At 24.4% G+C, this 26,598-nt stretch overlaps 6 protein-coding genes across 9 annotated transcripts in view; 5 read left to right on the top strand and 1 right to left on the bottom strand.

Moving 5' to 3' along the window:
- Positions 1–3,369: 3,369 nt before the first annotated feature.
- Positions 3,370–6,355, top strand: LOC122854381 (protein roadkill-like). Its single transcript, XM_044154973.1, has 4 exons — positions 3,370–3,664; positions 3,767–3,858; positions 3,980–4,895; positions 5,023–6,355. Exons 2-4 carry the CDS (start codon positions 3,828–3,830, stop codon positions 6,080–6,082), a joined length of 2,007 nt encoding a protein of 668 aa, XP_044010908.1. The 5' UTR covers positions 3,370–3,664; positions 3,767–3,827; the 3' UTR covers positions 6,083–6,355.
- A 337-nt stretch (positions 6,356–6,692) lies between these two features.
- Positions 6,693–10,085, top strand: LOC122853695 (flocculation protein FLO11-like). Its single transcript, XM_044154112.1, has 4 exons — positions 6,693–7,034; positions 7,128–8,238; positions 8,372–8,917; positions 9,122–10,085. Exons 1-4 carry the CDS (start codon positions 7,007–7,009, stop codon positions 10,083–10,085), a joined length of 2,649 nt encoding a protein of 882 aa, XP_044010047.1. The 5' UTR covers positions 6,693–7,006.
- A 192-nt stretch (positions 10,086–10,277) lies between these two features.
- Positions 10,278–13,332, bottom strand: LOC122854380. Of its 2 annotated transcripts, XM_044154972.1 has the most exons (7): positions 12,854–13,332; positions 12,535–12,791; positions 11,360–12,375; positions 11,167–11,280; positions 10,927–11,094; positions 10,474–10,832; positions 10,278–10,390 (listed from the first exon to the last, which is right to left on the bottom strand). In XM_044154972.1, the coding sequence occupies exons 1-7, from the start codon at positions 13,141–13,143 to the stop codon at positions 10,285–10,287; spliced, it is 2,310 nt and encodes a 769-aa protein (XP_044010907.1). In that variant the 5' UTR covers positions 13,144–13,332; the 3' UTR covers positions 10,278–10,284. The 2 variants fall into 2 exon arrangements, with proteins under 2 accessions (XP_044010907.1, XP_044010906.1); XM_044154971.1 differs by having other exon boundaries at positions 11,360–12,791.
- Positions 13,333–14,152: 820 nt separating this feature from the next.
- LOC122854379 (facilitated trehalose transporter Tret1-like) lies at positions 14,153–16,247 on the top strand. The gene is made up of 5 exons (XM_044154970.1): positions 14,153–14,334; positions 14,475–14,700; positions 14,760–15,173; positions 15,241–15,812; positions 15,870–16,247. Exons 2-5 carry the CDS (start codon positions 14,493–14,495, stop codon positions 16,134–16,136), a joined length of 1,461 nt encoding a protein of 486 aa, XP_044010905.1. The 5' UTR covers positions 14,153–14,334; positions 14,475–14,492; the 3' UTR covers positions 16,137–16,247.
- A 543-nt stretch (positions 16,248–16,790) lies between these two features.
- Positions 16,791–26,598, top strand: part of LOC122854378 (four and a half LIM domains protein 2) — a 39,503-nt gene continuing 29,695 nt past the window's right edge. Inside the window, exon 1 of one of the 3 annotated variants that reach the window (XM_044154963.1) lies at positions 16,791–17,744. In XM_044154963.1, coding sequence (XP_044010898.1) covers positions 17,700–17,744 — 45 coding nt within the window. In that variant the 5' untranslated portion in view covers positions 16,791–17,699. Of the gene's footprint in view, positions 17,745–25,371; positions 25,704–26,598 lie in introns of those variants that run through there. The other 2 variants (XM_044154965.1, XM_044154967.1) reach the window with 2 other exon arrangements.
- Positions 22,909–26,388, top strand: LOC122854109 (protein PFC0760c-like). The gene is made up of 5 exons (XM_044154520.1): positions 22,909–23,074; positions 23,155–24,496; positions 24,887–24,996; positions 25,543–25,703; positions 26,383–26,388. The coding sequence occupies exons 2-5, from the start codon at positions 24,021–24,023 to the stop codon at positions 26,386–26,388; spliced, it is 753 nt and encodes a 250-aa protein (XP_044010455.1). The 5' UTR covers positions 22,909–23,074; positions 23,155–24,020.

The following is a 26,598-nucleotide window of genomic DNA, read 5'->3' as shown; positions in this document are numbered from 1 at the left end:
TAGTATTTAAAAAATTCAATAATACCTCTTTTAGCATTCTATATTCCTGATAAATAATAAGTAAAATCTTTGAAAATTACTTCTTCGATTGTCTGTTAGCCTGATATTCTTAGAGAAAAATTTTATCGATTCGTATTAGGAACAATTTACCTCTTTCATTTTATATTTGCCTAATACTTAAAAAAAAAAAAATTCAATTTGTATCAGGAGCATAGAATGACCGAAGAGGTATTCGATTTTTTTTTTAAATTTACCTCCTCGATTTTATATTTGCCTGATACTTTTGAAAAAAAAAAAAATTTCAATTTGTATCAGGAACATAGAATGACCGAGGAGGTATTTGATGTTTTTGAAAATTTACCTCCTCGATTTTATATTTGCCTAATACTTGAAAAAAAAAAAATTCAATGTATCAGGAACATAGAATGACTAAAGAGGTATTCGATTTTTTTTTTTTTTTCAAATTACTTCCTCAATTTTATATTTGCCTGATACTTTGAAAAAAAAAAATTTTATTTGTATCAGGAATATAGAATGACCGAAGAGGTATTTGATGTTTTTGAAAATTTACCTCCTCGATTTTATATTTGCCTAATACTTAAAAAAAAAAAATTTCAATTTGTATCAGGAATATAGAATAATCGAAGAGGTATTCGATTTTTTTTAAATTTACCTCCTTAATTTTATATTTGCCTAATACTTAAAAAAAAAAAAATTTCAATGTATCAGGAACATAGAATGACCGAAGAGGTATTCGATTTTTTTTTTAATTTACCTCCTCAATTTTATATTTGCCTGATACTTTTGAAAAAAAAAAAATTTCAATTTGTATCAGGAACATAGAATGACCAAAGAGGTATTCGATGTTTTTAAAAATTTACCTCCTCGATTTTATATTTGCCTAATATTTAAAAAAAAAAAATTCAATTTGTATCAGGAATATAGAATGACCAAAGAGGTATTCGATGTTTTTAAAAATTTACCTCCTTGATTTTATATTTGCCTAATACTTGATGAAAAAATAAAATGTTTTGTATCAGGATAACAGAATGGGCAAAGAGGTATTTAATGAGTTAAGAAAAATAAAGAAAGTAATTGATAAAAATTCTAATTATGATGAATAAAATGTTTACAATTTATTAAGATACACCAGAATATACTCAATCACGTGCTGGAGGCGTGAAGTCACTCTTGTAATTAGAAAAAAACAATTTATAAATTTATAATTAAATCGAGTACCTATCTAATATTTTTATTTTTAAATATCTATTACTATTTGTCTAGATAAATTAATTTAACCTTCGGGTTTTTTTTATATACTTATTGTATAAGTAAAATATATTTTTAAAACACTGATATTTTTATTATTTATAAACCAGCTTAATCTTTAATTTTTTTTCGACTATTTTTATAGCCTTATCAATTGTTTTTAATAGCTTTTTATAAATTATATTCTATTGTTCGTTTGACTAAATATAAAAATAGTTTATTAATATTTTAAAACCAAGTTAATAATAAAATTTTAACTCATTTAACTACTGACTCTTCTACTATTCATTTCATTTTTAAATGTGAATGAATTATTAAATTTTTTTTAACAATGAATTTCGCGATTTTAATTGTTGGTGTGGTATTATTTTCTGCTACAAATATTGATGGACTCATTGAAAATACTAAAAGTTTCAAGTGCAAGTTTTCTTCGTGCTGTCATAATGCACAAAAACCATCAAATTATAGTCATGTAAAAATTGAATATACAGTTAATTTTACATCTGAATCTGCATACTTAACAGTAAGTGTATTTTTATTTTTATATAATAAGTTTTAATTTAGATTGAATAGTATTTAAAATTGATTTTTATTTTACAGATATTATCAATGAATCAAGAGGAAAAAAACAATATAATTTATCGAGTTTCAAATATAACAAGTGCTGAGCCTGGAAACCACACATTAAAAACTCGAGACAATTTTATCTATTGCTTTTTTCAAGTGAAAAATCAAAGTAAATATTTTATTTTTATTTAAAAAACAATTACATATTAATTTTTTATTAATTATTTTCTTAAATATAAATTTTCAGGCGAACTTTCGAATAAAAAAATACCATTTTTTTATTCATTTGGATATGAGTTTGATGAAGATTCTTTTAAAGCGTGAGTAAATTTATTTATTTATTTATTTTAATGAATTTTTAATGATTTTTTTTCTTTTTGTTTAAGTGAAACACAACAAATTCAAGGACAACTGGAAGAAAAGAGAAAAATAGAAGAAGAAATTAAAGAAAATGTAAAGAATATTACAAAAGAAGAAGAAATAAAAATTGGAGAGAAATCAATTGAAATTAAAGAACAAGTAGGAAGTAAAAATATTACAGAAGAAAAAATAGAAACTGCTGAGAAAGATAAACTTGATAAATCAATTAAAATAGAAGACGAACAAATAAAAATTAAAGAAAATACAAAAAATATTACGAAAGAAGAAGAAATAAAAATTGAAGAGAAATCAATTGAAATTAAAGAACAAGTAGAAAGTAAAAATATTACAGAAGAAAAAATAGAGATTGCTGAGAAAGATAAACTTGATAAATCAATAAAAATAGAAGACGAACAAATAAAAATAAAAGAAAATACAAAAAATATTACTGAAGAAAAAATAAAAATTGACGAGAAACAAGAGCTTGAAAAATCAATTGAAATAAAAAATAATGATAAACAAGAAAACAATAATAACGAAGAAGATAAAAAAATAAAAAACCAAGATTTTGGAATTAAAAGTAGCCAAGAGAAATTAACAAGTGATAATTGTACTAAAATACAAGAAGAAACATTTAAAAAAGAAGAAATTAAAGAAACATTTAAAAAAGAAGAAATAAAAGAAGAAAAAAAGAAGAACCAAGATATTTTTTCTTTAGGTTATTTGGTAAAAATTTGGGAAAAAGCCTGGAGTATGAGAAAGGGTTAAACCTGAACCTAAATAAAAAAGGTTTAATTTAAAATATTAATAAAATAAAATTTAATTAATCTTTAAACACTTGTCTGTGTATTTTAATAATAAATATTCTAAAATAATTATACGTTGACCTTATTTTATTTCTATTTTTATTCAAAAGTAATTAATTTCACATTTATCTTTAGACATAATTAAAAAAAAATAAATATTTAATTTATAAATAACTGATATGACTGATGAATCATCAGCACGACATCTTAATCATTTTTAATTATAATATTTCGTTAAAAATTAAAAAGAGATGCTATAAATATTTAATAAGACATAAATTATTATTTCAAATAAATAAATGTTAATCCCGCGTACGATTTTTATTGGTTGAAATTAAAAACAACTTGGACCAATAGGAAAAATGTCAGGTGACCAGTATGGCTGCGTTTAGCGGGTTGTTGTTGTCCTGTTGATCAGCTGGATCAACACGTTGTGGACAACGTGTATCAAATTATCAACACAACGTTATTTTGATATACGTTTGTAAACGTATTTTAAAATTTCTAGTTGACTGATACTCAGTCGTTTCACATCAGTCTTGATCAGTCTACATCATCAGCAACAACCAGCTCGCACGTGTTAAAACTTGTTCATTTTAATTTTTGTAATTTACTGATTAACAACGATATCGAGTGATAAAAATATTATTTCTGAACTTCTGGTAAGTGAATAAAATTATTACAACACGTGTAAATATTAATTTATAATTATTAAACATTGTAGAAAAGAAAAATATATAATTAATTTGGTTATTTTGTTTTAGATAAGTTTGACGAGCCAGCTCAACATATAATTCAACTGGTATTATTAAATTCTCAGCAACCATGTTTACAAATTCTGCAAAAACTACTTTTGGTAAGTTGATAAAATATCACAACAAGTGTAAATTTATTATTTAATTATTAAATAAATACAACTGCAAATTAAAATAAAGCATAACAATATTTATAATATCTTTATTGAATTTTTTGTCAAGGTGGAAATTCTAATGGAGCTCAAAGTGGTCCATTTGGTCAACCAGCAGCAACATCATTTGGCCAACCAGCAGCAACATCATTTGGCCAACCAGCAGCAACATCATTTGGCCAAGCATTAACAGCAAGTGGTTTTGCTACACCAACTATTGGATCAAATTGGGGTGCACAAGCACAACAATCAACATCATTTGGACAAACAAATACAGCAACAACATCACATATATTTAGTTCACCAGGTTTTTCGGGTAGTAGACCAACAACATCATTTGGACAAGCAAATACAGCAACAACATCACATATATTTAGTTCACCAGGTTTTTCGGGTAGTAGACCAACAGCATCATTTGGACAAGCAAATACAGCAACAACATCAAATAGATTTGGTTCACCAGGTTTTACGGGTAGTAGACCAACAACTGGTACAACTATTGCTAGATTTTCACCAGTATTATCAACTGAAACAATAATAAAAAATAATGAAGCAACAAATATACAAACACGTCATCAATGTATAACGAGTATGACCGAATATGAGGGTAAATCATTTGAAGAGCTACGTCTTGAAGATGATCATGCTGGTTTAAAACGAAGAATGATATTTCGTCAACCAGCATCAAGTGGATTTGGTGAAAATTATAAAACATTTTTATGTAATCCAAAACCAACACCAAGTACAACAACTGGTAATTTATTTGCTCCAACAACACCACGAGCATTTAGTCAACCAGCTAATATCGGTGGATTTGGTGCAAGTAATCCAACATCAATAGTACAACCGTCTCGTTTAAGCTGGGGTGTAAGTTTTAACACATTTAATGAGGAAGCACCAACAGCACTTCTTGAAAGTTCGAATAATTCTTTATTCGTACAACAAACTACACCAGCTTTTGGAAGACAATCTTTCGACTATTTAAGGTAATAATTTTTATAATATATATAAATATTTATTTTATTTTTATGTTTTTATCATTAATTTTTTTTAAATAATTTTTATTTCTTCATGTGTGTGTAAACTAATTAATTATTTTTGTTTTTCTTGTAGAAAACCACTGGATAATGAAGAGAATTTAACATCATGGTGTGTCACTCATACATTTGTTAAAAAAGATAGCTTCAAATGGACAATTGAAAATTTTAGATATCGAACAGAAGCACGTGGTGAGTCAATTAAATCATCAATATTTACATCTGGACAAGGAACTGAATGTGAGCACAATTGGCGTTTCGATTATTATCCAAATGGTTTTTATGATAGTAGTATGGATTTTGTTGGTCTGAAAATTAATTTGCTGGATGACAAACGTCCAGATAACGTTCAAGTCACCATGAAAATTTCAATTTTAAATTCTTTTGATCAAGCAGTACATACTGTTGGTAAAAACGCCATGACAATAACAATTCCAGAAACAGGAGTTATTTATTGTCCTAATTTTTTGAACAAACCAGAAATTATTAACAATTCTTTGTCATTCTTTCCAAATGATAACTTGAAAATACTTATTGAAATTGGTACAATGATTGGAACTTCAACAAAATCCAAGAAAACAAAACAAGCATATTCACCAAAAGATCAATTACGTGATCAAATGTTTGAATATTTTAATTCTGAAAAATTAACTGATGTTGTTATTGAAGTTGATGAATCAGAAATTAAAGCCCACAAGTTAATTTTATCAACTCAAAGTCCAATATTTGCTGCAATGTTTGATGAAGAAATCAATAATAATCGTATTAAAATTGATGACATGAAGCTTGATGTTGCAAAACAATTGCTGGAATTTATTTATACAAATAAAAAACCAACAAGAATCAATGAATTTACAAATGAACTGATAATTGCTGCACAAAAATATCAAATTGCTGGATTAAGAATTATGTGTGAAGAAATTTTGTTTGATTCATTATCAATTGACAATGCCATAAAAATTTTGCTTCTTGCACACAAGCATGACATCAACGACTTGAAAGATTTTGTTATTAAATTTATCCAGACTCATGGAAGCATACTGAGATCAAATGAATTCAAGGATTTGGAAAATGACCGTCCTGCTTTGGCTATGGAAGTATACCGTGTAATTGCCATTGAAAAAGCAGATAATTAAGTATTCAACTATCTCAAATTAAATACCAGTCTTTATTATTAAAAAAAATACAAAACAAGTACCTTATTTTTAAGTAAAATTCAACGAAAAATAATGAATATGTAATTTAAATTTAAACAAGTTATTTATACTCAATATTAAATAATAAACATATTAAATTATTGTTCAAATTGTTTGGATACGAGGTTGATGAAGATTCTTTTGAAGCATGAGAATCTAAAAACATTTGACTGTGTAATTTAATAAATATCTTTTTTCTAAAATAAATTATATGTTGACGTTATTTTATTTTTATTTTTATTTATAGGTAAGTCATTAATTTTCACATTTATCTTCAGGCATAATTAAAAAAAAAATAAATATTCAATTTGTAAATAACTGATATGACTGATGAATCATCAGCACGACATCTTTATCATACAATATTTTTCATAATAATCTTTTTCAATATGACAAATAAATAAATAAACAAATAAATAAATAAATAAATGTAATCACGATTTATATTGAAAAATAATAGAAAACAATTGGGAAAAATAGGAGAGAAATGTTAGATGACAAGCGCCCTCGCACACTATACGTTTTGGATTTTTTGAGCATCAGCTAGATCAGTCGATCACTGATCGACAATTTGTATTGATATTTGCCAGCACGTTGTTTACAATTAATGTTTTCCAATTTTTAATTTACTCATACTGAATAGTGACTACTGGGACTACTGAGTCATCCAGTCCACATTGTCAGCTCCAACGTACTTAACGTGTTTACTGTGTTCACTTTTATTTTTGTGTTTATCAACGTTATTTTTCAATTTCTAGTTGACTCATACTGAGTCATCCAGTCAACATCTTTCATCAGCTTTAATCAGCTCAAACGTGCTAAAAGTTTTTCACTTTTATTTCTGTGTTTTACTGATTAACAACGATGTCGACTGATAAAAATAATAATTCTGGTAAGTGAATAAAATTATTACAACACGTAAAAATATTAATTTATAATTATTTAACATATTAATATTATAATTAATTTGGTTAATTTATTTTAGATGAGTTTGACAAGACAGCTCAAAGTCTATCTGGTACATATGTTTTTAAATTTACACCAGATCTCTTTTCTGGTGATTCAACAAATGAAAAATCACGTCCTCAATGTATAACAAGTACGAAAGAATTTAATAAGAAATCAGTTGAAAAATTACAACCTAAAATTGTTAAATATAGTTTAGAAGAACCAAAAGAACAAACAATTGGTTTATTTAGTAGATCAAGTGAATCGTTGGGTTTTATTGATCCAAATAAGCCAACAACAAGTGCATTATTTACTCAACCATTATCAAGTATGCTTGATGGAAATAATAAAACATCACCATGTAATCCAACACCAACATCAAGTACAATAACTGTTGGTTTATTTAGTTCAACAACAGCACAATCATTAGGCGAAACAGCAACAAGTCAACCATCATTTGGTAGTAATGATTTACAACCAGCAAGTACACCTTTATTTGGATCAAAAAAAAATGCAAGTAGAAGTGTAAAACCGAATAATACAAGTACGAAAGAATTAAATGAGAAATCATTTGAAAAATTACAACTTAAAGATGATGAAGCTGGTTTAGAAGAACCAGAAACACCAAGAAATGGTTTATTTAGTAGATCAAATGAATCGTTGGGTTTTATTGATCAAAATAAACCGAAAACAAGTGTATTATTTAGTCAACCAGCATCGAGAACATCTGGTGAAAATGATAAAACATCACCATGTAATCCATCACTAACACCAAGTACAACAACTGGTGGTTTATTAAGTTCAACAACAGCACAAGCATCCGGCGAAACAGCAACAAGTCAACCATCATTTGGTATTGATGATTTACAACCAGCAAATAAACCTTCTGAACAAAATGAAAAAAAAAGTATATTAAGTTCAAGTCTATTAAGTGCAAGTAACCCAACATCAATATCACAACCGACCCGTTATTGTTGTGGATTAAGATTTAACACATTTGATGGAAAGGCACCAACAGAACAACAACAACAATCAGCACAATTTGGACCATGGAATACTGATAATTCACTTTTTAAGTTTTCGAATAATCCTTTACCCATTCCACAAACTAAACCAGCTTTTGGAATAACATCTTTCAACGATTCAAAGTAATAATTTTTATAATACATATTTATTTTATTTTTACGTTTATCATTAATTTTTTTAAATTAATATTTATAAAATAATTTTTATTTTTTTATGTGTGTATAAATTAATTTATTATTTTTATTTTTTTTGTAGAAAAACCCCAGAAGAAGAAACAGATGGTTTAAAAGAACAAGAAGATCAAACAAATGGTTTATTTAGTACATCAAGTGAATCGTTGGGTTTTATTGATCCAAATGAGCCAACAACAAGTACATTATTTAGTCAACCAGCATCAATCACATCTGGTGAAAATAATAAAACATCACTAGGTAACCCAACACCAAGTACAACAACTGGTGGTTTATTTGGTTCAAGAACAGCACAATCATTTGGCGAAACAGCAACAAGTCAACCATCATTTGGTAGTAATGATTTACAACCAGCAAGTACACCTTCATTTGGATTGGAAAAAAATGCAAATGGAAGTGTAACACCAATAATACAACCGGCTGGTTTTGGTTGTGGTGTAAGTTTTAACTCATTTGATTGGAAGGCATCAACAGAACAACAACTACAACAACAACCAACACAATTTGGACCAACGAATAATAATAATTCAATTTCTAAGTTTTCGTATAATCCTTTATCCATTCCACAAACAAAACCAGCTTTTGGAATAACATCTTTCAGTGATTCAAAGTAATAATTTTTATAATACATATTTATTTTATTTTTAAGTTTTTATAAAATAATTTTTATTTTTTTATGTGTGTATAAATTAATTTATTATTTTTATTTTTTTTGTAGAAAAACTTTGATTGAAAGAGAAAATTTAACATCATGGTGTGTCACTCATACATTTGTTAAAAAAGATAGCTTCAAATGGACAATTGAAAATTTTAGATATCGAACAGAAGCTCGTGGTGAGTCAATTAAATCATCAACATTTACATCTGGACAAGGAAGTGAATGCGAGCATCATTGGCGTTTTGATATTTATCCAAATGGTTATTATGACAGTAGTATGGACTTTGTTGGTCTGAAAATTAATTTGCTGGATGACAAACGTCCAGATAACGTTCAAGTCACCATGAAGATTTCAATTTTAAATTCTTATGATAATCCAGTACATACTGTTGGTAAAAACGCCATGACAATAACAATTCCAGAAACAGGAATTATTTATTGCCCTAATTTTTTAAATAAACAAGAAATTATTAATAATTCTTCTTGTATATTGTCAAATGGTAACTTGAAAATACTTTTTGAGATTGGTACATTGATTGGAACTTCAACAAAATCCAAGAAAATAAAACAAGCATATTCACCAAAAGATCAATTACGTGATCAAATATTTAAATATTTTAATTCTGAAAAATTAAGTGATGTTGTTATTGAAGTTGATGAATCAGAAATTAAAGCCCACAAGTTAATTTTATCAACTCAAAGTCCAATATTTGCTGCAATGTTTGATGAAGAAATCAATAAAAATCGTATTAAAATTGATGACATGAAGCTTGATGTTGCAAAACAATTGTTGGAATTTATTTATACAAATAAAAAACCAACAAGAATCAATGAATTTACAACTGAGCTGATAATTGCTGCACAAAAATATCAAATTGCTGAATTAAGAATTATGTGTGAAGAAATTTTGCTTGATTCATTATCATTTGACAATGCCATAAAAATTTTGCTTCTTGCACACAAGCATGACATCAACAAGTTGAAAGATTTTGTTATTGAATTTATCCAGGCTAATGGAAGCATACTGAAATCAAATGAATTCAAGGATTTGGAAAATGAACATCCTGCTTTGGCTATGGAAGTATATCGTTTAATTGCCATTGAAAAAGCAGTCAATTAATTATGCAACAATATCAAATCAAATGCCAATGTTTATATTTATTTAAAAAAATACAAAACAATCACCTTATTTTTAAGTTAAATTTAATGAAAAATAATGAATATGTAATTTAAATTTAAACCAGTTATTAATACTCAATATTAAATAATAAATATATTAATTTTTTAAATTATTTTTAATACAAAAAATATACTTGTTATTATTTTTTTTTATAAAACAACATGTAGGCTGTTTTTCTATCATCTTTTTTTGTAACAATTGATTCATCAATTTTCTTGACAATACTGTCATTAAATTCATACCAGCTAAAATGAGAAAAACAACATTTGAAATTATTTCATTTAAAATAAAAATTCGCTAATAATTAGTTTATAATAATAAAATTTACCTGTTGGTATCAGAATGAAATATATAGGAAAAATAATGACCAACTTTGAGTAATTGTTGTCCACTAGTATCTTCATGAACAATAACACCAACCAAGTCAAACTCTTCTTGCTGATCCATTGAATTTTGCTGATCATCATCATCATCCAAAAATTTATTCATCTTTAATCCTTTTGTTGGAAAATCAACATGACAATTATTTTTTGTTCCATCATTACAAAATCGCATCAGTTGAATAATCATCACTGGTGGAAGTTCAAGTGGTTCCAATATTATTGTACGACTTTGACTACCACAACCATCAACTGCACAATTTGTATTATCCAATGGTTGTTCCTCGAAATATTTCTTAAGACAATTCTAATATTTAAAAACAAAAACAACAGGTATTAATTTAAATTTAAAAAAGTAAATATTCAATTTAATGATAGAAAAAAATGTCTGGACAACTAACAGCAAGTGAAATATCGTCTTCAGCTGGCAGAGGAGCCAATAAAATATATTCTGTTTTTCTAGAATCATTCTCATTGAAACAAGATTGACATAGAATTTTTTGTCTTACTGTCATTTCAAAAGTATCTTTGATAATCGAACGTTCTTCTGATAAAATTCCATCATTTTCCTTTAACAAAAAAACCAATAAAAATATTAATATACACAACATCATTTACAGATAATAAAATTATATATTTACCCTTTTTAAATCATTATGAAGTTCATTGAATAATAGTGTCAGAAATTCTTGTGAATCTTGTTGATCATCAACGTTAAAATTTTTTTGAATTCCAACATGTTTTTTAAATGCATCCTTAAAAACAAAACAAACAAAATTAATTGTTAATAATTAAAATATTAAATTTATAATTAATTTAAAAAATTAAATATACCTTGAATGAATTAGGTGTAAATGCTGGTTGATCAATTTCATTTAATTTTTTAAGCATTTTGATAAATTCACCAGCAACTGATCCTTTTTCGTATTTCATTTTTAATATATGCTTTTTAAACTCATCAATCTTATCAAGACACTGAATTGCACAATTCATGTAGCATGTTTTACCACCAATATTAGCAAGACCTCTTAGCCCAGGTTCTTGTTGAATAGCTTCATCATTTTCATATCTTGATAAAATTAAATCTTCTGTTTGTAATGTTTTTTTCAAATTTGTTTTTCTCTTTGGTTTAATTTTTGATCTAGTTGCTGGTTTAATGTTGTTGTTCTTTTTTTTAGTTGATATATTTATTTTATCAACATCTGGTAGTATTTGAGAATCAGTTAGCTCATCATGAAGATTATTACGAATTTGATTGAAGCTTGTATTGGTCAATGGAAATTGTAATGATGTTTCAACTCGAGCTGTTGTTTGTTGACCTTGGTTATTCAATTGTAATTGACTTTCATCTATGTTATTTTCACCACCCTCTTCTTCTTCATGTTCATGTTCATCATTATCATCAAACTCTGAATAAAGTTGCATTATTTTTTCTTCCCAAATAACATGCTCTTGTTGTAAATTATCCAAACGTTTTACAAGTGACTGATAAGAAGATCGTAAAAATTGGATAATCTTTTCATGCTTGTTCAATTTCATCATACCATTGTAGCTGATATTTTCAATTTTATTCTCAATATATTCTTTGTTCTTTGTAATATTATTGAGTTTATTAAATTCTCTTGCTAATTTATATTTAAATAATTTACGATCACTGCTTGTACTTGATAAAGAATAATTATTCGAATAATCTTTAGTCAAATTAATATAATTATTTTCCCATTTAATTTCATTTTTTCTTATGTCAATGAGTTTTTCATATAATTGTATTACAGTATTATATACTCTACATGATTTTTTCATTTCAAGTATTAATTGTATTCTTTGTAGCTCACTGGAGATATAATCATCTGGAGAAATGTCATTTTTATTAAATTTAAAATACCAATGTGGATATTCAATGTCACCAATTGGTTCATCACGATGTTGGAATGCATGTATCGGTATTAATTTATCATGAGGATTTGTTAATATGTTTGGACAATTTGTAATTAATGCTGAGTAACCACCTTCAACAATTGATACATTTTTACAACGATCGAAATCCCATTTTGTTAGAATTATTCTCATTAATTCAGCTTTACGATTTTCTGTGATGTTGTCTTTTGTTGTTGACCAGTCTAAGATAAATACTTGACCAGCGTAATAACGTTCATGAAATAATTTTTGATGTGTAACATCATTGTACTGACGTGTGTCCTTGTTGTAGACTGAATTGCTAAGTTTTGTTTCTTGAAGATATGCTTCATATACAGATGCTCTTTCTCTATCAATAAAAAAAATTAATTAATTAAATATTCATGATTAATAGTTGAAATAAATTCTTACCCAAGCTTGATGGCATCTTCTTGTATGAAAACAATACGATCACTCTTAACATGATTCTTAACAAAATCATTTTTTGGTCTAACATCAATGATTAGATTCAACTTTTGATTATCAATGTTTTGACAAAACGTTGACCAACTGACAAAGTTGTCGGATGAGTTCCATCCAGTAGGAGACTCTGGTATGTCTGATGTATTCATTGATTCATCAACCTGGTGATTATCGTTCCTGTCACTCTTATCAGAGCCAAATAAACTGCTTCCTCGTGATGACATCATCTCGAGAGGCATTGCAATGCTCCAGTTAATATTATAACACAAGATGAACGACTATTTTTTTAGCAGCAATAAACAATTAATTATTGTTCATTGTTTGTTACAATTATTGATAGAATTTTAAGACAACAAATTTGATGAATTTATTGTAATAATAATTGGAGCAATATGAATTATAATTAACCATAAAAAAATTCAACAAAGCTTTTTAGGACGCTCTCATTATCTCTCTCTCTCTCTTCATAAAAAACACTTTTTTATTTTATTTTTTATTTATTACCAATGACAGAGCTTATATCCCCACTTAGTGTGAGTCCTTTTTTTTATTCTCGTGGACAACTCTCATTGGCTCAATTTAACCGCCAATATTTCGAATCATTTTTAAATTGATTAAATAGTTTTCGAAATATTTATTTCAATATAAATCAACAGGGACAATGATAAACTATCATATTTTTCAAGTGAATAGATAAATAAAGAAATAAAAAAATTATAATCTCAAATAAAAGTCATATTTCTTCATGTTTTTTGTATAAATTTAATGTCCAAATAATTTTACTTGGATTTTAAAAATAATAAACCTTGACATATATACTTTTGATTAAACTGGCTGTAAAAAAATGTATAAACTTTTTGGGATAATTAATTTTGACCTAATATGTTTATCAAATGAATGAAAAAAAAATTATCTACTGATTATTTATTATTTTTAAACGCATTGAAAAGCTAAACATCTTGAAGAAAAAAAAAAAACATAAACAAGATAAAAAAGAGTGAAATAAATTATGAATCATCTGATAAACAGCTAAAATCAAATAAAAAATTGATAAACAATGCTGTTTGTTCAAAATAAATAAACCATATTTTTTATTTTTCTATAATACAGTCTTTTATTGAATTTTTTATTAGAAAATATAATTATTTATTGGATACAGCCATACAGGTCAACAAGGCCATTCAACACGTGATATCTTTTATTTTTTTTTTTCTTGTGAAAAAATTTCCAAGAGATACATATGAATCCAGTTATTGTTTTGGTGGCAACGAAGCAAGTGTCAAGTGTATTTTCTCACAGTTCTTGAACACATTTATAAATAATTAAATAAATTAATTAAAACTTTGATCTTTGTCAACCAAATTATTGATGTTAAATTGAAGAATAAAATATTTATCAATTTAAATTATTAAATCACTGATCATCAACAGGTAATTGACATTTTTTTAAAAAATTTATTTACGTATTTATTAAGAGTTTTTCCTTTTTATATCTCAATATTGATATAAATGAATAATAAAAATAGAAGATTGATTAAATGATTAGATGTATTTTTGACAATTTTATGCAGCTGATAAAAAAAAAAAATATGGAAAGATTAGATCTACATGAATGCAAAGTGAAAAATAAAATTTCAAAATTGCGTCAAGCAATTCCACAATTTTGTGCAGTTGGTGCTGAAAATTTATTACTAGTTACACTTGGTTCTACAATTGGATTTTCATCAATTCTCATACCAGAATTGACTAAAGATAAGACAGATATATTTCTTGACCGTGATGACGAGTCATGGATAAGTAAGTACCACATTAAAACAGCTATTATTATTACTGATTAATTTAATTTTTAATTGCAGGTTCTATGAATTTATTTACTGCACCATTTGGCTGCTTGTTAAGTGGTCTAGCATCAACATATTTTGGTAGAAAAACAACAATGCAATTGGCAATGTTTCCTTATATATTAAGTTGGTTAATTTTTTATTTATCAACAACTAAACAAATGTTGTTTATTGCACTTGTATTGGCTGGCTTAAATAATGGTATTGTTGAAGCATCAGTATTGACTTATGTTGCTGAAGTATCACAGCCTCATTTACGAGGAATATTATCATCTACATTGAGTGTTGCTGTTATTCTTGGATTTCTTACTCAATCACTCACAACAACATTAACAAATTGGCGAACAACTTGTCTTGTTAATATAACATATCCTGTTATTGGTTTTATAGCATTTTGCTTGGTTCCAGAAAGTCCATATTGGCTAGCAGGTTATTAAATTACAAACACATATTCATAAATTTTTTAATCATTCATTTTGTAAATTTATTTTTTTAGAAAAACAACAAATTGTTAATGCTGAAAAAGCACTTTGTTGGCTAAGAGGATGGGTATCCAGTTGTCAAATTAAAAATGAACTTGAAATTATTTGCATCTCTGTCAAGCCAAAAGATAACAAGCATAAAAATAAAAAACATTGGAAAGAGTTTACAAAACAAACATTTATATCACCATTTATATTGGTCATTGTTTGTTTTGTTATTGTTAATTTTGCTGGTTCTGTTTGTATTCAAACATATTCTGTTGAAATATTTAAAGAACTCAATACACCAATTGGCATTAAAATAGCTCCAGTTTATTTGATACTTGCTCAATTAATTGGAACAATAATTTGTGTTGTTTCAATATTTTTTACTGGCAAAAGAACAATCAATTTTATTTCAATTGCAGGAGGTGGTTTATGTTCCTTAGGAATTTCTATTTATATTTATCTTGTTGAATTTAATTTTATTCATGAAAATAAATACACCTGGTTACCATCATTGTTACTTATTGGCACAGCATTTATTTCACATATTGGAATCAGATTATTAGTGTGGATTATTGTTGGAGAAGTTTTTCCTTCAAAGGTAATTTTAAAATATATTTATTATATTTTTTATTGTACTAAATTAAATATGTTTTAGGTCAAATCAATTGCTACGAGTGTTTCTGTTGCAATTAATTACGCATTTTCAGGTATAGCTAATAAAACTTATCTTGGTTTAAAGGACATTATTGGTTTGTCTGGAACATTTATGCTATATGCTATTATTTATTTTATCGGTCTTGTTGCACTTTATTTTATGCTACCAGAAACAGAAGGTAAAACACTTCAAGAAATTCAACAACATTATTCTGGTATTCACAAGTTAAATAAAAATCAACAAAAAGAACAAAAAATATTAATTTAATTATTATAATAATCGTTAATATATTTTTTTAACAATATTTATTTATACATATTTTCTTGTAAACATTTATTTTATATAACTGAAATATAAAAAAGAAAAAAAAAATAAAAATACTTGACATTTATTTTATCAACATTTGTGGTTCAACTTCCTTACAATGTTTAATGGCAATATCATGAGGAGATTATTCCACCCACTGAGCTCATCGGGGTATCACGTAAAAGGTTATTTGACGTAAAAAAAAAAATAGAATGAAAAAAAAAAAAAGATCGATTTCAAACGAGTAACGTACGTTGTTCAGCTTTAACTAACGCAATATTGTTTTTCAATTAAAAAAAAAGCATAATTCAAGTAATTATTAACAATATTTATAAATAAATTTAATATTTTAATAATAACAATTTAAATATTAAATTTATTAATAAACTTTTCAATTATTTTAAATTGTTTGATGACTTTTTTTGAATTTTTGAATGATTTTTAGATAAAAAAAATTGGAAATATTTTTAGTAATTTATTTCATTGGGAATATGTATTGCCTAGCAAGATTTTCTGTATAAGGCTTATAATAATATGTATACCACGTGTTTCTGTAGGCAATAAAAAAAAATATATATGTATCCAAGTATGCGCAAGCGTTACGACGAAAGAGTTAACCGCGAGACAGTCGTGAGTCAAGTTTCGAATCACGTTGTTGATTTGTGATTCTACTCATTAAGTGACACCATGTGTTTGACAGTTAAATAAATAAATAATAACAACAATCAAAAGTTAAATAAAAAAAAAATATAAATAAACAGATAAATAATTAAATCTGTAATGAAAAAAAAACGAGAGAAATAATGAAAAAAAACGACGAAAAAAATACAAGTTAAGACAAAAAATAAATAATTTACTTGTGAAAATTATTAAAGATAAAATTAATTATCATTAACAAGTGTCATTGATCAATTGGTACATGTAATTTAGCCTTTTTTTTAATTAAAATCTTTCGCATGATTTGTTTTGTCACATTACATCAATGAAATAATTTTTTTCAAATAAAATAAATGGCTAAAAATGAATTAAATTAATTAAAAAAAAAGCTGTTTGATCGTTTGTGTCATCATTTATATAAAAAATTTTGTGTTGTGACATTTGACATGACTACAATTCGATAAAAGTGATCCAATTTTTACAATTAACTTCCGTCAATTTCATCATAAAAATAAAAACGAATATATTTTTTTTTAATTTCTTTTGACTATCGTTATTTATTATGATTATATTTTCATTATCATTATTTCAAGTTCAATGGTGATTTATTTATCATATCGTGTTGGAATTTTTTTTTTATTTACTCGTTATTTATATCGTTTATTTATCAATTTTATTTAATGGATCAGTGATTTTATTGAATGATTATAAACAGGCATGAGTTTGATTATAAAATTTAGTGAAATTGTTTGTTTAATTTTACAAAGAAATATATATAAATAAATAATTAAAAAATAATTGCAATATGTTTATAAACATTTAAAGATAATTGGTTAATTATTTTTATTATAATTGTGTTTATTAAAAATGAATAGACATCGATATTCGTCGGTTGAATCATTTGGCAATGAGGTAAAATTTTTTTTTTACTATCAAATTTATTTTAATAATATTTATAAAATTTAAATAATAATATACATAAATACAAATTTATTTAAATTATTTATATATTTTATTTTTTAAAGGAGAATTTTTTTTATTCATTGACCTTGTTTTTCATATGAAGCAGCAACACACAAGGTCATATAAGATTTTTAAAAAAAAATTATTATTTTACCTTCTTTTTGTTCACGCACTAGACCGACATAATTGAGTAATCATCTACATGATGACCCTTGAACACTTCTCAATATAAACATATTTTTTTTTAAATAAATTTTTATTATGAAAAATATTTTTCTCCCAAAATTAAAGTGTCCTTCGAGTGTTTCAATTCAACACGAATAAAATCGCATGTCATATCTAATTCAAAAATGAAATAAAAAAAAAATATGATAAAATTTTTTTTTTAAGAATGATGTCATGATGGCATGATATAAATATTTTATTTCTAAGAATAACATAATTGAAATTAATATTATATGTATGATGAATATTAAATTTATTTATTATTTATAATAATATATATAAATTAATTCGCGAATTAATGTCGTAAGTAAAATAACAACAAAATTTTATTTACAAATATGTTGAATAAATAAGAGTGCAACCATGCTTATCGATGACTCATAGAAATTATTATTTACATTTAAAATTTAATATAAATATAAAGCTGAAAAAAAAATTTATATAATTATTGTTAATTTGTTGAAGAAAAAATTATATTTATTTTACAGTTTATTATTTAATTCATGTGATTTTTATTTATACAATTTCGAAAATTGTTTCGAAATAACGTGGCTGGTATTTTTCGATATAGTTAATTTTTTCTAATGACATTATTTTTTATAAATAATCAGTAAGATAATATATATAAAAATAAAAATATTTCTTGTGTATTATTTAGAGGTTTTTTTTTATCGAAAAAATATTATTTTATATTTTTTTAATGATCAGTCAATTTGTTGTACAAACATTAAAATTTTTAAGTATATTTGTTTGCCCAGATATCTAAATGAAAAGAGACATTGAATAGTTTACATTGAAAATAATAGTTGTTTCAAAATATACATCTATTGATTTTTTTTTTTTAACATAAATATAAATTATTTAAACAAGATCAACAATCATTTTATTGTAATGACATACTTTGAATTGTTCAGCTGAATAATATTGAGATAAAAAAAAATAAATATATAAATATTTTCACGAAATTGTTTAGGTATATATAGCCTCTCGTTTTAATAATACAACAAGTCAACTAATTGCTTGCTTACATTGTGATTTAATTAACAAAATAATATACATTTCAATCAATACCAAGTAATTAAAAAAAACCAATTAATTACGACACATTAAATTCATTTAATTTTAGCAAAATCTATTTGTTAAATAACTAACAAATAAATAATTTTAAATTATACGCAATAATATTTATTTTAAGTATCGAGATAATTTTATTTTTTGGTACAAATTAGAGGATTTTTTTTTTTCGCTTAAATTTATTGATTCAACAAAATAAATGTTTGTTGAAAAAATAAAAATGATAGTGAAAATAATGAGTCACTGTTCGTGTGGATTAACGTAGAATTATTTTTTATTATTATCATGATTTTTTTAATTGTTTTATTTGGATGTTAGTTGATTTTTTTGTAGAAATATTTTTTCAATTTTATGATGAGAAAACTAAATTATTTCAAGGGTTTCTTTGCTATAATTTGATGAAATTTTATACTTGAAATATATATGAAAATATTTTATTTAATTATTTATTTATGTTAATTATAAGAACAATGAAATTCATGAATTTTAGGAATTCATGCAACTGTTATACATGAATTCTCATTACCAAAAACAATAATGAAATTAAAAAAATATAAATTACACATTTAAATTATAATTAAGACTCTTTTATGTATGATTTTTAACAAATTGATTTCGTTATTAAAATACAAAATTATTAAATTTTTTTTGTTATAAATTAGTAGATTTTTCGATTTGATAACAATATTTTTTTATGATGAATTGTGATAACAATCTGCCACTCCTGTTTTTGAGATATCTAAAAGCTGCGCCTATTGATAAAAATTTTTTTATTATTTTTTTTATTCCTTGTGTTTATATTTTTATTGGCTTTTGAATTTTTATATTTTACATGGTTTTATAATTTTTTTTCTTTTGTTGAAAAATTTTTTAGCTTTGAAAAAATTAATTGTACAGTGATTAATTAATTACAGTGACTAAAAGAGTCAATCGATTTATTAAAATTTATTATTTAAAAAATACAATATAGTATAATTATCGAGGTGTAATTTTTGTAACGAGTTATCATTTTTTTTTAAATTTTAAATCGCTTCATAGCAACGACACGTTGACTCGGATATTGATGTAACAAATGTAATAAAAAATACGAATGATTTCTCTTTTATATCATTCAAATTTCAAACACGCAAAATATATTTTTAATTAATGATTTTCTTTTATTATTTAATCATAAATGTGCAGTTTTTTTTTATTTTTAACTTGAGAAATTTGACACGTGGATATACTTGTTAAGATTTTTATTTTTTTTATTTATATTTCGTTAATTTCTCATTCAAGAAAAATCCTCAACTAATTTTACTTTTACCAACCAATAAAATTAATTACCATGACTTGAAAATATTATCAAGCAACAAGATGTCATTATTCATTAAAAAAAAACAAATTTAAACTCATTAGTAATCTTTATATTTAATTTAAAAAATTTCACAAAGAAAGTCCGTATTTTCTTTTTAATTTAATTATAAAATTTTATTGTTTTTTTAAAAAACATTTATATAGTTTATTTTTATCATTTTTATTAACCATTTAATAATTTAATAAAAAAAAAAAATTTAATAATACTAAAAAGATTTGTTAAAAAATCAATAAATTATTTTTCTTTTTTTAATAAATTTTATACTTGTAATTAAATATTTAATAGTTTATTTTTTTGTAATAAAAAAATATATTATAAATTTTTTAATTTACGATGTTTTGGAATATATTTTTTAGTGTCATCGTAATTTTTTTTTTTTTACAACTATATTTATTTTAATTATTGTGTAATTATTTAGAAATGAAAAATATATTATTTTTAAAATTTACTTTTATATATAATTTAGAAATTATATTTTTATTTTTTTTTTTCACAATAATTAATCTGTTTTAAATTAGACATTACATGTAATTTCTTTTGATGTAAAAAATTCTCTTAATTTTCTCAATTCTCTCTCATCAAAACCAACAGATTTATCTTGACTATTTTTTATTTATAAAATTAAAATGACACGATGTATCCAGTAAAAGGAAACAGTGGGCTGCTTTGTTTATTTTACGCCTCTTATAAAATACCACATTAAACAAAAATAAAAAAATTATAAATAAAAAACTCTCATCAATTCCCAGAATATAAAATAATAATTACAAACACATGTATTAATAATTTTTCTATTTTCATTATTTTAATATATTAATCATAATTTACAAATAATTTAATTTTTTTTTTCATCAAAATTTTCTTTCAATTACAAATGATTATTTAAATTAGCATTAATGAATTATTGAAAGATGAATTATTTTAATTATTATTAATTTATTAATCATTGATATATTAATATTTTTTTTTTTTTTTTTAAATTGTATTTTGTGTTTGAAAAATCGTGGGAAGTACGTCTCGACTTGTGTGAAACTTGTGAGTGAATAAATTCGAATGGTCTTGGTGTCATGAATAATGCATAATTTAACACCGATGGATCATAATGCGTGGGGATATGTCTATGTTGTATACTGAAATCAATAAAATGCATTAACTAAATAAATATAAAATTAATACTGTCAAATATTTAATTTTATATCAATTGAAATTTTTTTTTTATTTTTCAACTAGCACTATATCGATACAATTTTTATTTCGTATTTATATATTTTTTTTTTAAATAAATTTTAATAAATTTACATAGTTAGATTGATTTTTAGATACTGCTTTAAATAGATTATGTGAATTTATTTTTTTTTATTATAAAAGTTAAATAATTTACAATGATGAAAAATTTGAATTAAAAATTTTATCATCATTTTAAAATTGCCGAATTAATCAACCCATGAAATTATTTCAACTTGATAAATAATTTCACTATTATATTTGCAAATTAACATGGAAAAATTTGAATTAATTTAATGTTTATTATTATTTTTTTTAAATATTATTAATACTTTAAATTTCTTCATGATGAAATATTAATATATCATAGTTCACAAGTCTCATTGTGACTTTCTCCCTAGTAAAAATAAAAATAAACTTGAAAAAAAAATTTATTTTACAAGTTCGATTACGATCCGGACATTAACCATGTTCATTGTTAAAATTCAAAACATATTGGTTCATATAGACAACATTTATCCTTTTTTTTTTTTTTTTTCATTTTTTTTCTAGGCATTTTATCTAGTCTAGGTCCATGATATATGAACAAGTTTTACATCGCATTTGCACACGCCTTTCAATTTTAATTTTTTTTATTAATCACATAAAAAAATTAATAAAAGATAATTCAGTTCAATTTATCAAGTAAATAATAATATTTAAATAACGCCAAGTTATTAACAATCAAAATTATCTTTTATTTTTTTTATTTATAAACATGAAATTTTAAAATCAATGAATATAATTATTAATTCATTCGAATCACAAAACGGAACAATAATCACTAGCCCATGAAAATCCGGGTATCGATATTGAATAAATAAAAAACCATAAAATACATTTTTTTTTTAAATTTATTATAATACAAATCTTCCATGAAGCATTTAATCTAATTTAAAAAAAAAAATAATTCCGTTATGATAATTAAAATATACCAAGGCTTGTTATTATTATTTAAACATGGTTCATTGCGGGAGTATATCATCGAGGAGGTAAATTTTATATTTATTTATATTTTTAATCTTTAATAAATATTATTTGTGTATTTTTTAAGACAAGGGTGCGTAACACCTGTTTGAATTTTCCCGCGCATTTATTTTTAATTTATCGAGAGAGAAAGAGAGTGAGAAAAAGAGTGAGAAAGAGTTAATAATATGAGAATGCACTTTGTCATGTTTGTCGGACCAACTGGACCAACACATTGCCACCGCATTCGTCACTGTTTAATCGCTGATTCATCAAAACCAATTTGAGTTCTTCGACCTCATAAAAATAGCCTCAAGAAAATATTAAGATTATATTTTTAAATAAATTTAAAATATCCAAGAAATTTAAATTTTTATCTTCATGATAGGATTAGGTATGTAAAATCCATTAATCATTCATGATAAAATATTATAATAATAAAATAATAAATATTATTTTGTCAATTGTTGTTAGGTTAATATTAAAAAGAAAAAAAAAATATTGATGTGTTTTGTTTTTGACATAAACAGTCAGTTATCTTTAATCACTGTTGTCAAAAATTTTTGCCAGCCATCTTTGATATTTTTTTTAACCTCAAGATATATAAACAAAAAAAATAAAAAATGCAAAGAGGGTGAGTACGGTGGCCAAGTTTGTTGAAGAATAAAAAATTTATAATAAAAAAAAAATAAAAAGCCACGACGAGCACACACCGACCACAACATATAAAGTGAAAAAAAAAAGGGAAAAATCAAGAGCAAACTCTTGAAGGAAGATGAAATAATAAACGAGGATAAAAAATAAATATTTGTGGTGTAAAAAGAGAGACACAAGTGTACATATATACAAGAGAGGAAAAGATGAAATAAAAAAAAAAATATCATATATATGGAAGCTGCAAAGAAAAGAATAAGAAAGAAGAAAAGATGAGGTAAAAGAGGTAAAAAAAAAAAGGTGTACCAAACGAACGCATGTTGAAGTGCACGCGAGTACGTGAAAGTCACCGGCAAAGTTTCAGGGTCATTTTGACCCACCTCGTCTTCTTCTTCTTGTTGTATTTTTATTTATTTTTATTTATTCTTTCTTTTTTAAACATAAAAATATGGGGGGAGACCCGTTGGTCTCTCCTGCTGCTTGGGTTTTGGTTCTGATCAACTAGTGGATTCGGTGATTCAGCCTCAGACTGAAACGATCACAACGTCGTGGTGTTTTTTTATTTTTTTTTCTACAAATAATATTTCATAATATAACAAGAAACAAGCAAAAAGTGTTAAAATTAATAATAAAAATTGTGTTGTTTTTGATTAAAAAAAAAAAAAAAAGTGAGTTAAAACACAAATATGAGTTCAAAATATTGGAATACATGGTCAAAAGAAGAGGAAAAAGTACGTTCATCAATATTACCAAAAATTCATCATGATAAAAAAAATTATGATGATAATGCTAAAATAATATCTAAAAAAAATGATACTGTTATTAATAATGAAAGTGAAAATGATGATGATTATTTAATAAGAAGAAGAAGAAAAAAAAAATGTGATTTATATACAACAACATGGTTAGAAAAAACAAAAGGTGCTGGAGGTATTATAATTGACAATGTAGACAGTGACAACAACAAATTCAGTGATGTGAGACTGATGAACGGAAAATCAAACAACAGTTTTATGAAACAGGTCAAGCGATTCAATGAAAAATCAGGATGCCATGACGCTGATAATGACGACAACGATGATGATGATGATGATGATGGTGATACCAATTCAATAAATAATAATAAAATACAACAAAATGATTATAATAATGAATTTTTGCTATATAAAAATAGTGAAAAAAATAATAATTTAATACAACGTAAGGTATCATCAGATGATAAATTAAAATCATTGGTAAATGTTGATAATAATCATCAAAAAAATACATTAATTTACAATGAAAAAAAATATTTACGTCATAAAAATCAAGATAATACAACTGGAAGAGACATTGAAATGTTGAGAGATATTAATGGACGTTTTTTTATAAATAAAAATAGAAAAAATATATATGATAATGATGATAATGATACTGATAATACTGATGAAGATTATGATGATGATAAAAAATATCAACAACAAAAATATACACGTAAAATTAAAAAAAAAATAATACAATTAAATCGTAGTAATAATCATCATGAACCTGATAATTTTAATGTACAATTTAGAAGTTATAATATTGGAAATTGTGAAACAAGACAAGATTATCATCTAGTCAATAAAAATTATAAAAAAAAAAATAAAATTAATGATATAGATATTGAATTAAGTAGAAAAAGTTCATTTGAATATCATCGTGATTTTGATAATAATAATTATCAAAAAAAAAATCAATTATTTAATAATAATTGTGATGATATTGATGATGAACAAGATGATGATGATGATGTTGATGTTGATGATGTTAATGAGGATGGAGATGAAGATGATGATGAAGACGACAGTGATTCATTAACAACCCAAAAAATATTACAAAAATTATTACCAATTAATATTAAATACCAAAATAATAATTCTGAAAATATATCATCATCAAAAAATCAAAAAATTGATACATGGAAAAATAATAGATATTTACGTCCATTAACACCACCAAAATTAAATCATGATATTAATAAATCACCAAATAATACAATTTATTTATCAAATAAAAAAACTTATGATAATAAAAAAGAGCTGTCATGGTTTTCTGATGATGATGATGAATCATCCCTATCATCACCAGATAGACCATTTATTAATATTAAAAATAATCATAATTATATTGATGATGGATTTTCAACAATTGAAAAAAATGGTAAAACAGTTATACACATACGTACAGAATCAGTTAGTCCAGTTGGTTTTGATGATAAAAAATTTGATAGAGCAACAAGACGTGATATTAAAAATCAGCAATTTAAATATCAAGATGTTCAAGATGTTCATGATGATACTGATGATGATGATGATGGTGCAAAGTGTCTTCAAAAAAATCAACAATTGGTATTTTATTTATATTTTTTTTTTGTTCTTTAATCTAGTGCATGTAGAAACGATTTTATAATATTTAATTTTTAATTTTTATCCTTCTTGGTAATTATTAATTATTAGAAAAATAATTACTAGGTTGTTAACAGTTATTTAAAGTATTAATTTTATACTTTTATCCTTTTTTATTGATGTGGTTTTTTTTTCTTCTACTTTTTATTTTGATGGAAGGGTCGATGGACTTTCTATATTAAAAAAAAAAAATAACTGCAACATTAAAATAAAATCTTGCACAATTTAAGCATACCCACAACATCGTTGTCATATCAGTAATACGTAAATATTGAAGTCAAACAGAAAAGCGCACACGCCTACATGCTGTAAAATCAAACATCTCGCGTAGGATATTATACACCCTATAAACACAACTATTTTTTTTTTCTTTATCAACTTGTATCTAACATGTGTTAGAAAAAAATCTATATGATGTTTCATTTGGTATATGAAAAATCATATAAATACTAACATAAAAAAAACATCATAACCGTTATAAAAAAAAAAAAAAAACATAAAAATTAATGGAAAAAAATAAAAATGTGTTTTTCCATAATCAGAAAATCATAAATTAAAACTGGTAATTTTCTTCTTCTTTTATCGCATTTAATTTAAATTATTATTTTTATTTTTAAAATAGTTGTAGTGATATTTCAAGGGCATTAAAAAAATATAATGATAACGAGTGTTTTTTGCGGGGTTTATTAATTAAATGTACAACAAGTTTCATCACGTTTACAAGGACAACTTGTCACGGAAGTTTATGTCGGAATCTTTTGATTATTTTTTTAACACAATTAAAATCATCATGACAATTACAAAAAAATTTTTATTATTTAAAATATATATTATTTTT

Source organism: Aphidius gifuensis, linkage group LG4 (genome assembly GCF_014905175.1).
Source record: "Aphidius gifuensis isolate YNYX2018 linkage group LG4, ASM1490517v1, whole genome shotgun sequence".
NCBI lineage: Eukaryota > Metazoa > Arthropoda > Insecta > Hymenoptera > Braconidae > Aphidius > Aphidius gifuensis.
Note: the sequence above shows the minus strand (reverse complement) of the source record. Positions and strands in the feature narration are given on the sequence as shown.

Coding starts and splice junctions, on each gene's coding strand:
- LOC122854381 (XM_044154973.1), top strand. CDS start 3,828: ATGTTTACAAATTCTGCAAAAACTACTTTTG. Junction 3,859..3,979: donor TTCTGCAAAAACTACTTTTG/GTAAGTTGATAA, acceptor TTTTTTGTCAAG/GTGGAAATTCTAATGGAGCT. Junction 4,896..5,022: donor CAATCTTTCGACTATTTAAG/GTAATAATTTTT, acceptor TTTTTCTTGTAG/AAAACCACTGGATAATGAAG.
- LOC122853695 (XM_044154112.1), top strand. CDS start 7,007: ATGTCGACTGATAAAAATAATAATTCTG. Junction 7,035..7,127: donor TGATAAAAATAATAATTCTG/GTAAGTGAATAA, acceptor AATTTATTTTAG/ATGAGTTTGACAAGACAGCT. Junction 8,239..8,371: donor ACATCTTTCAACGATTCAAA/GTAATAATTTTT, acceptor TTTTTTTTGTAG/AAAAACCCCAGAAGAAGAAA.
- LOC122854380 (XM_044154971.1), bottom strand. CDS start 13,143: ATGCCTCTCGAGATGATGTCATCACGAGGAAGCAGTTTATTTGGCTCT. Junction 12,792..12,853: donor GAAGATGCCATCAAGCTTGG/GTAAGAATTTAT, acceptor TTTTATTGATAG/AGAAAGAGCATCTGTATATG. Junction 11,281..11,359: donor TTACACCTAATTCATTCAAG/GTATATTTAATT, acceptor TTTGTTTTTAAG/GATGCATTTAAAAAACATGT.
- LOC122854379 (XM_044154970.1), top strand. CDS start 14,493: ATGGAAAGATTAGATCTACATGAATGCAAAGTGAAAAATAAAATTTCA. Junction 14,701..14,759: donor TGATGACGAGTCATGGATAA/GTAAGTACCACA, acceptor TTTTAATTGCAG/GTTCTATGAATTTATTTACT. Junction 15,174..15,240: donor AAGTCCATATTGGCTAGCAG/GTTATTAAATTA, acceptor TTATTTTTTTAG/AAAAACAACAAATTGTTAAT.
- LOC122854109 (XM_044154520.1), top strand. CDS start 24,021: ATGAGTTCAAAATATTGGAATACATGGTCAAAAGAAGAGGAAAAAGTA. Junction 24,497..24,886: donor TATAATAATGAATTTTTGCT/ATATAAAAATAG, acceptor TGTACAATTTAG/AAGTTATAATATTGGAAATT. Junction 24,997..25,542: donor TATTGAATTAAGTAGAAAAA/GTTCATTTGAAT, acceptor ACATACGTACAG/AATCAGTTAGTCCAGTTGGT.